General features: G+C 41.6%; 1 protein-coding gene across 1 annotated transcript in view; it reads right to left on the bottom strand.

The window, feature by feature from the left end:
- Window positions 1–3,368: 3,368 nt before the first annotated feature.
- The window catches only part of gnpat (glyceronephosphate O-acyltransferase), an 8,047-nt gene continuing 1,116 nt past the window's right edge, over window positions 3,369–10,299 (bottom strand). The window contains exons 5-16 of the mRNA XM_058392471.1: window positions 10,250–10,299; window positions 9,434–9,509; window positions 8,660–8,811; window positions 8,437–8,567; window positions 7,314–7,537; window positions 5,197–5,448; window positions 5,036–5,115; window positions 4,790–4,930; window positions 4,352–4,451; window positions 4,113–4,206; window positions 3,963–4,024; window positions 3,369–3,862 (exon numbers count right to left, since the gene is read on the bottom strand). The exon at window positions 10,250–10,299 is cut by the window's right edge and continues 78 nt beyond it. Of these exons, the coding sequence (XP_058248454.1) occupies window positions 3,819–3,862; window positions 3,963–4,024; window positions 4,113–4,206; window positions 4,352–4,451; window positions 4,790–4,930; window positions 5,036–5,115; window positions 5,197–5,448; window positions 7,314–7,537; window positions 8,437–8,567; window positions 8,660–8,811; window positions 9,434–9,509; window positions 10,250–10,299 (1,406 nt within the window). The 3' untranslated portion in view covers window positions 3,369–3,818. The remainder of the gene's footprint in view (window positions 3,863–3,962; window positions 4,025–4,112; window positions 4,207–4,351; window positions 4,452–4,789; window positions 4,931–5,035; window positions 5,116–5,196; window positions 5,449–7,313; window positions 7,538–8,436; window positions 8,568–8,659; window positions 8,812–9,433; window positions 9,510–10,249) is intronic.

The raw sequence follows: 10,299 nt of genomic DNA, 5'->3' as shown, positions 1-10,299 counted from the left end.
AGTCAAATTTATGTAAATATTGTCGAAATCAGCAGTGCTGTACGCCTTTACGTCCCTCTATGCGACGTCTCTCGCCTGTTAAATGCAAATGCGCCCGACGCGTTCTGCTAAATGAGTCTAATCAATCAAAGGCTGTCGAGATCAACGGAGCACACGGCTGAGCGCCGAGGGGGGGGGGGGTGATGGGGGGTGACGTCCACCATAACACACTGCGGGAAAACTCACACAGCCTGCACCAAAAAACTTCCATCACACGAAGAAGTTAAGAGAATTAATTCAGTGCCCACGTCACAGGCGTGAGGAATTAGAACCGTGTGGAAAGAGGGAATTGGCTATTATGGTCAGTGAGTTTGCAAAACAAGGCACGAATTATGGGGGGGGGTAGCTTCAGAGGAATTCAGTTTGTTCATCTGACCCCTGATTCTGCAACTTTCATTTCAGGGAGCTGGGGGGGAAAAAAGGGATCTGTGTGCCACCTAGAGGAGATTTGGAGATGTGCAGAGAAAGCTAGACGTTGATGTGAATTACAGATCTCTCCCTCTCTATGTCTCTTACACACACACACACACAGAGTAATTCTAAGGACCTTTGGTCATTTCTGGTCCTTATAAATAGCTGAATACATGTGTACACACACAGAGGATGATTGCGAGGACCTGAGCAACCTATTTATGTGATGCTATTTGGTCAGTGTTGGTACTTGTAAAGGTCTAAATGTGTACACACACACCCACACACACTTTGTGATTAGGAGGACTTGACATAATCCTATCTTTGTGAGGACCTCTGGAATTTTTTGCTCAATACCAAAGCCTAAAGATGTGTAAACACACACACACACACACAATCTGCATGAATGCACACTCGATTATCAAACTTTATTGTCATTACAGAAATTAATACCAAACACACACACACACACACAATCATTATTCATTAGACAAACGCTGTCAAACCGTGAAATTAGACTGAATCAGTAATGCTTCAAACGCAACACAAACCAAAAGCACAGAGACATCAGTAACAAGAAACGACTTTGGCAAAAGAGTTCGTCGTTGGCAAAGATGCAACCGTGGAAATATCACGGGGTTTACAGACGTGCTTTTAGTTCATGGCTCTTTTGCTTAGGGTTTTTTTTATTATTATTAAAGAATCGTCCCAGATCTGGGGGAAAAGTGGGACCTTAAAACAGGACCTCAGGAGACATATCCTTGTCTTAAAGTAACAGTATTCACTTAATGGAGGGATGAGAAACCAGGGTTTAAAGCAGCGTTAAAAATAATAAAACAAAAAATAAAAATTCAATTGCCCTGAGTGGACGTTAGTAAAGTTTGGCACATTATAATAACAATAATATAATAATATACTTTTTTTTTTTTTTTTTTTTTTTAAGTATAATCAGCTGTACAGTTGTTAATTATACAAAAAAAACCCCACATATTTACTAATGACGAGCGTGGGACATATGCTAAGCCTGCTCGAGTTAGCATAAAGGACATAGACAAGATATATTGTCCAAAAATAATGGTCTTGGTATATGAGGACCTTGGAGTTAGTTGTAAGTTTGGGTCGGACAATCGCGTGCGTTTTTTTTGTTTGTTTTTTTTAAAGTAATACATCAGTGTAAATTATATACAGTGGAAAATATCCACAGATTTCACGAGTTATGTCATGTGACAACACAACATCTCCGCTATAAAAGACGAAACGTTCGATTCTCCGTTTGGCCGATGTGACAACATGGCGTCGTAGTCACAGGAAATGACGTCACGGGACACTTTTCACTGTTGGGGAAGGTTGTGTATTTGATGCATAGCTATTTTAATGAGATGTTTTTACTGCTTTGTTGGCACTTTTATGTGAGATATATCATATAGAAATGTTACATAAAGGTTTTAGGAGGTACGATTCTTGGCATATGGCTGAACCTCAACATAAAGAGAGTAAGTGAATTATGGCTAAAAGACGCTGTAAACATTGGTGTATGTGTTAGCGGTATATAAGTAATCTAACTAAAAATATGACAGACCAAAAACACAACCTGAAGTAATGACATAACCCACACCATATCCAAATCTAACCGCATACTTTTAACCAAAAAAATTCCCAGAGAAATCCCTAAACTGTATCCCGTTATCCCAAACTTTAGCTAAATAATTCCAGACCTGGATTTAATCCTGTGTGGATTAAATCCAAGCTTTAAGCAGATATCGCTGACTATATCCAAATTTGTCTCAACGCTGTTCCGTGTAGTTTTCATTGCTTGTTTGCATCTTCCAAATTCTCCAACAAAATCCAAACTTAAGTTTTAGATTTCAAACCAAATACAACTTTAACGTAATATCCCAGACCAAATCCAAGCTTTATCCAGAAAATCCCAGGACAAATCTGAAATTCCTCCAGGAATCCAAGACCAAATCCAAGCTTTAGAATGATCTACCAGACCAAATCCAAGTTTTAGAATGATCTATCAGACCAAATCTAAGTTTTAGAATGATCTATCAGACCAAATCTAAGTTTTAGAATGATCTATCAGACCAAATCTAAGTTTTAGAATGATCTATCAGACCATATCTAAGTTTTAGAATGATCTATCAGACCAAATCTAAGTTTTAGAATGATCTATCAGACCAAATCTAAGTTTTAGAATGATCTATCAGACCAAATCTAAGTTTTAGAATGATCTATCAGACCAAATCTAAGTTTTAGAATGATCTATCAGACCAAATCTAAGTTTTAGAATGATCTATCAGACCAAATCTAAGTTTTAGAATGATCTATCAGACCATATCTAAGTTTTAGAATGATCTATCAGACCAAATCTAAGTTTTAGGATGCTATCCCAGACCAAATCCAAACATTAACCAGAAATCCAAAACCAAATCCAAACTTTTGAATGATATCCCAGACCAAATTTTACATATTTTTTCCCCAACTATCCAAACCAAATCTAAACTATAGCCAGATATTTCCCCTAACGTGTGGATATCACAGACTAAAATAATCCTAGACAGAAAAATAAAAACAGAAATCAGGAATCCAATCATTCACCAGATATCTCTCCGTAAAATATAATCCACACACTAATCATGCACATTAAAACCCAAACACAATGACAGATAAACCTATTTTTTTGGGGGTGGGGGATAAATAAAATAAAGAAGACAAAAACCAGAACACTTTCTCTTAGGTTGTTTGCATATTCTCATCTAGAAAACTATGATTATTTTTGTTTTCTTTTGTTTTATGGCAAAAAAAAAAAAAAAAGTAAATGCAAGCACCTGATGCCTTTAAAGCAAAAAATAATTAAAATAAAAAAATAATTAAAAAAATAAAAAATAAAAAAAATAAAAAAAAACACTGAATGTCGATGTGCAAAAAAACCCAGATCTTAAACAGTGCAAATATTTTTTTTTAAAAAAATAAATAAATAAATAAAAAAATAAAAATAAAAAAATATTTAAAAAAAAAAACATTTGGTGAGACCAAAAATAGTAACAGCTGATAATGAAAGTTCAGAGCCGTTAAAAAGTGAAGCGTTGATCACACAGCAGGATATTAACACTGAGACCGTGTGTGTTTGTGTGTGTGTGTGTGTGTATACAGAGAGTGTCCCAGATGGTTACGGCTCCTTAAAGCTCGATGACAAACAGTCCTTGTAGTTGGCAAAGCCGTGACGCAGAACATTATGCAAATGTAGGCAGTAGAGGAGGCACACATTGAGAGGAGTGTGTATTTATGTGTGTGTGTGTGTGTGTATGTGTGTGTGTGTATATGTGTGTGTGTGTATGTGTGTATATGTGTATGTGTGTGTGTGTTTACAGCCGAGCGAGGACAGGCTTCTGGGTGGGAATTTTACCCCCTGCGAGATAGAAACTGGGTCATGAAGTGCACACTATAGCTATAAATGATGAATAATAATGATATAAGCTAAAAAAGACAGGATATGACATCACACTTACCCAGCATGTCCTCTAATGAGTTCACGGCCATCTTGTTGATCTTCAGGGTCACCTGATCGCCGCTAGAGGAGAGAAAGAATGAAAGCTGTCAGATAACCTTTAAAAAAAAATTTTAAAAATAAAAAGGGGTGTTATGGAGTCCAGGCTTACGTTTTGACCTTCTTCACAGCTTTCAGCCGGATCAGCGCAGCCAGGGCGTTTTTCTGCAAATCGGACGATAGAGCTTCGTAACACTTTAGGCTTCCTGAAACGGTGAGAGGAGAAAAAACTTGATACAAAAACGAGACTCATCCAGGATCGTGTTGATCTGATAAACGCAGTGTCGGTGCTGTAAATTCCATTAGTTTGAGCTAGGGGCGCACAAACTTTTGCACACGGGATGTGGTCACCTGCCAGGATGAGCCGGAGAGCAAAATTTCTCACGGCAGGAACAAAGTTCTTCTCGGGCAGATCTTCCTGTGTGTCCTCACACAGATACCGACACACCACCTACACACACACACACACACACAAGCTACTGATGTAAGAAGCAGCAACATTTAGTTATTTACTGTTGTTTTGCTAGAAAATATGATGTATGGTGATGACAGATGATCGGCCACGTGATTGGTCGATGAAAAAAATTAAGCCGAATCCTGCATAGCAACAGGAAGCTGATTGGATGGTTCATCCGTAAGCAGACAATCACATTATAATATAATTTTTGCATAGGTTTTTCATCAGCTATATGCTATTTTTCTTCTTATTTCTTGCTCGAGGTCATCTGGTGCTTTCCAATGTCTAAATACCATCATAAAAAATAAAAAATAAAAATAAAATGTCTTTACCTGGTACCCCTGCAAGAACGGCTCCATCAGCGAGCACAGGAAGGATAGAGTCGCCTGTCCGCTCGATGACATCACAACTTCCTGCTGCGACTCCTGAACTGCGCCGCACTTCACCAGCAAGTAACATGCCTCCTCAAAGTCCTACACACACACACACACACACTGACCTGACCATGAACTGTGATGGAATCTGTATCTATCTTAAAGATTGAGGTTGTGTGTGTGTGTGTGTGTGTGTGTTCTGACCTGCACTGAAGCTCCAGGACAGAGGATGAACTCATTAGAGAAAATGTTCCTTAGAAAGTCAAAGCAGTTATAGATCTCGTCTGGAACAGGAAATCACAACCGAATTAGAATTTCAAAACAAAACTAATATCTAAGTAATAATCTACCTTTCAGACCCTCACCTCTGCGGCTGGAGTTAGCGCTGTGCATGGCCACTGCCAGGAGGGCCGGCCTCACGAACACATGCAGCATCTGATTCCTGTAGGATCCGCAAGACAGCACAGTGACCGCTCGGTTAAACTCCGCCTCTTCAGCACTCAGCCCCGCCCCTGACGCCTCAGGAAAGACCAGGCGAACACGCCCCCCAGACACGCCTGCCAAGTTTCTGTGTGTGGTCAGACTGGAGCTGATAACCTTACTGCACGGCTCACCATCTGGGGGAGAGAGAGAGAGAGAGAGAGAGAGAGACAGAAAGGGAGAGGGACAGAGGCAGAGAAAAAGAGGGAGAGAAAGACAGGAAGAGGGGTAAGGAAAAAAACAGAGAAAGAAAGTCAAGGAGAGAGAGAGAGAGAGAGAGAGAGAGAGAGAGAGACAGAGAGACAGAGAGACAGAAAGGGAGAGGGACAGAGGCAGAGAAAAAGAGGGAGAGAAAGACAGGAAGAGGGGTAAGAAAAAAGCAGAGAAGGAAAGTCAAGGAGAGAGAGTGTAACAGAAAAAGAGAGACAGAGAGGAAAAGAGGGTGAGAGGGAGAGGCAGAAAAATGAGGAAGAGGAAGAGAGAGACAGAAAGAGGGTTAAAGAAAAAAGCAGAGAGAGAAAAAGAGAGAGAGAGACAGACAGACAGACAGACAGACGGATGAAAAAAGTGAGAAAAACAGGGAGACAGATATAAACAGACAGACAATGGGGGAGAGAGAGAGAGAGAGAGAGAGAGAGAGAGAGAGAGAGAGAGAGAGAGAGAGAGACAGACAGACAGACAGAGACAGACGGATGAAAAAAGTGAGAAAAACAGGGAGACAGATATAAACAGACAGACAATGGGAGAGGGAGAGAAAGACAGGAAAAGGGATGAAGAAAGAAGCAGAAAAAGAAAGGCAAAGAAACAGAGGGAGAGATAAGATAAGAGACAGTTGAAAAAAAGTGAGACCGACAAGCAGGCAGAGAGGGAAAGCGGGAGAGAGACAGAGAAAAAGAGGAAGAGAGAGACAGGAAGAGGAGTAAAGAAGAAAGCAGAGAAAAAGAAAATCAGGGAGACAGAAAAAGACAGACAAAGTGAGAGAGAGAGAGAGAGAGAGAGAGAGAGAGAGAGAGAGAGAGAGAGAGAGAGCGAGAGACAGAAAGGGAGAGGGACAGAGGCAGAGAAAAAGAGGGAGAGAAAGACAGGAAGAGGGGTAAGGAAAAAAACAGAGAAAGAAAGTCAAGGAGAGAGAGAGAGAGAGAGAGAGAGAGAGAGAGAGACAGAGAGACAGAGAGACAGAAAGGGAGAGGGACAGAGGCAGAGAAAAAGAGGGAGAGAAAGACAGGAAGAGGGGTAAGAAAAAAGCAGAGAAGGAAAGTCAAGGAGAGAGAGAGAAACAGAAAAAGAGAGAGAGAGACAGAGAGGAAAAGAGGGTGAGAGGGAGAGGCAGAAAAATGAGGAAGAGGAAGAGAGAGACAGAAAGAGGGTTAAAGAAAAAAGCAGAGAGAGAAAAAGAGAGAGAGAGAGAGAGAGAGAGAGAGACAGACAGACAGACAGACAGAGACAGACAGATGAAAAAAGTGAGAAAAACAGGGAGACAGATTAACAGACAGACAATGGGAGAGAGAGAGAGAGAGAGAGAGACAGACAGACAGACGGATGAAAAAAGTGAGAAAAACAGGGAGACAGATATAAACAGACAGACAATGGGAGAGGGAGAGAAAGACAGGAAAAGGGATGAAGAAAGAAGCAGAAAAAGAAAGGCAAAGAAACAGAGGGAGAGATAAGATAAGAGACAGTTGAAAAAAAGTGAGACCGACAAGCAGGCAAAGAGGGAAAGCGGGAGAGAGACAGAGAAAAAGAGGAAGAGAGAGACAGGAAGAGGAATAAAGAAGAAAGCAGAGAAAAAGAAAATCAGGGAGACAGAAAAAGACAAAGTGAGAGAGAGAGAGAGAGAGAGAGAGAGAGAGAGAGAGCGAGAGAGAGAGAGAGAGAGCGAGAGAGAGAGAGAGAGCGAGAGAGAGAAATAATGAAAATAAAAGAGTTTTTATTCTACTGAGGAACAGAGTTTGATCTTCACACCATGACCTACTGCCTGGTTGTATATAAACACGCCTCGTACCTGGCCAGTCCAGAAACGCCCCGAAGCTGAGTGCCAGGCGCCGGAGCCAGTCTACTTGCTGGGTGAGAGTGGAGAGCTCCACGCCGTCAGGGTTCTTCAGGAGCAGTGTGGAGATCAGCGCCCAGGGCTTCAGTACCATGTTCTCCTCCTGCAGCCGCACCAGGTGAAACGCTACGTCATTCACAAACGCCTGAGTGTCTGCCGCCGGCCTCTGAGGAATGTGTCTGAGAGAGATATCAGAGAGATATCAGCAGCGCTGCAATTGCTTAACATCATGCAACTACCAATATGGGGAAAATTATGGTGCACCAAAAGAGCCAAAATGGTCCAAATTTCCATAGTGAAGCAATGATGGTGGTAGCATCAGAAAACATTTTTTTAAATTCGATTTTCACAATTTTTAATTTAACTTTGCAAACTGTATAATAAACAGATACTTATGAGCTACACTATATTGGCAAAAGATTTGGGACGCCTGCCTTTACATGCACATGAATGTAATATGGAGTTGGCCCGCCCCTTTACAGCTATAACAGCTTTAACTCTTCTGGGAAGGCTGTCCACAAGGTTTAGGAGTGTGTTTATGGGAATTTTTGACCATTCCTCTAAAAGTGTATTTGCGAGGTCAGGCACTGATGTTGGACGAGAAGGTCTGGCTCACAGTCTCCACTCTAATTCATCTCAAAGGTATTCTGTGGGGTTGAGGTCAGGACTCTGTGCAGGCCAAGTTCCTCCACACCAAACTCTCTCATCCATGTCTTTATGGACCTTGCTTTGTGCACTGGTGTGCAGTCAAGTTGGACTAGGCAGGGGTCATCCAAACTAACAGTTGACCATGGAATATTTAGTAGTGAGGAAATTTCACAAATGGACTTACTGCACAGGAGGCAACCTATCACAGTACCACGCTTGAATTCACTGAGCTCCTGAGAGCGACCTATTCTTTCACATATGTTTGTAGAAGCAGTCTGCATAGCTAGGTGCTCGATTTTATACACCTGTGGTCATGGAAGTGATTGGAACACCAGAATCCAATAATAATTTGGAGGGGTGTCCCAAAACTTTTGGCAATATAGTGCAAACAACCACAATTAAGGAGGTGGTTCAAGGACACGTGCATTACCTGGGCACCAGGTTGTACTGGGAGCGGTTGATGTGGCTCTGTGCCAGGCTACGTACGGACACCGGAGCTCCGAAGTACACGTGCATTGTCCCGAAATCCTCACTGAGGATCCGTCTGGCCTTTAACAGACCCTGAGAAAGAGACAGAGATAGAGAAGAGTATACATACGATGCCACCATCACCATGCTTCAGGGAGAAAAGGAATAGCTAGAGAGTTACTCACAGATGTAGATTCTTTGGGTTTGGGTACTCCGAGCAGCTCCCGTGCATACAGAGACTCTTCTAGAATTCTCTCATAGCTTATACTCACAGGAACCAAGTTGACGTCGAAGACTTCTCCTTTAAAAAACGGCTCCATGACGATATTCAGCAGCCCTATACACAGATAAGAACAGGCCAAAACGTATTAAAGCGTCACTTGCTGTTTTTCTCCTGCCTCTGATTAACGACTGGATCAGAGTTCAATTCATCTCACCAAACTTTCTCATCCATAAGCAAGGCGGTGGCGTGGAATCACGTCTGATTCGATCGTGTAGCTGTTCAGCGAGATTTTATTTAAGAGTGTCGGCACCGACGAGGCAGAACGGGAAAAAAAGCTTTTTTCCTGTCACATCTCGTTTATTTTCAAGAGTAGAGAGAGAAAAAAAAGCTAAACGGATCACTACGAGGGAAAAGGCGTGACGCTGCAGTATATTATGCAAGAGTCAGTGAGGGCCCTGTGTTTCCCAGACGAGTTTGATGTTTTATGCAGATTGTATTAACTGAACAAATGAGGTTTAAAGTCTGCCAAGCATTCTCTCTAGAACTTTACAGCACCGTAATATCTTCTGATCGGTCCCTGTTTAACACCCGGATATTTCCTACACTGATATCCGGATCTACTCTACATGGAATCCGATAGCAATTTGGCCACAAATGGGTGCCAATATTTTTGCAACTCGCACATATTAACCCCTGAACGGAGAATTCCCAGCTGTGTGTATGGCGTTCAGGTTACCTGTCTTTGGTGTGAGCGATTTTGCCGTTCGGCTCCTGGTACCTTCGAGGAAGAACTCGATTGGGGCGTAACCGTTCTGTGGAAATGGACAAAGGCACAGCAGAGGAGGTGGGGTTAAGTCATGAGCACTTTACTGGATGAATTCAAGGATGGATCATAGTGATGGAAGGAATGAATGTAAGAATGGATGGAGAGAAGAAAAGACAAACAGATGGATGGATGGATGGATGGATGGATAGATAGATACTTATATCTAGGGTTTGGTTGATTTTGGTTGAGTGTACACAATATACATGCTTTGACTGGATGGATGGATGGATGGATGGATGGATGAAGTTGTGGTTAGATAGATAGAAAGAAATAGATAGATGAGTGGATGGATGGAAAGAGGGATGAAAGAATGGACAGGCAAACTTGTGATTGGGTAAATGGAGGGAAAAATGGATGAAGAGAGTTGGGGCTGGATGGACAGATTAATGGATGGATGCATGGATGGATAAATATCTATAGCCTGAATTTGGTTAAGTGTACACTATATACATGGATGGATGGATAGATGTAGGGACAGATGAAAGGCTAAACAGATGGATGGATGGATGGATGGATGGAGGCACAACTGGCTGAATGGATGGATGGATGGATGAATAAAATGACAGAGAGATTAAAAGGAATAAGTAAAGGGTGGACAGATGAAAACAATGAATGAACGAAATAATGAAATGGAAAAACAGACTACTAGATGTATGGTGTGATGAATAGAGAGACATGAATAGATTAATAGAAGGATGAATGGATGAACAGATGGATAATTCTTACCCTCAGTATGGTCTTCACATATTCGGAGAAAACAGCCCAGTAGAGTCGAT

The sequence above is a fragment of the Hemibagrus wyckioides genome, linkage group LG06 (assembly GCF_019097595.1).
Source record: "Hemibagrus wyckioides isolate EC202008001 linkage group LG06, SWU_Hwy_1.0, whole genome shotgun sequence".
Classification (NCBI taxonomy): domain Eukaryota; kingdom Metazoa; phylum Chordata; class Actinopteri; order Siluriformes; family Bagridae; genus Hemibagrus; species Hemibagrus wyckioides.
Note: the sequence above shows the minus strand (reverse complement) of the source record. Positions and strands in the feature narration are given on the sequence as shown.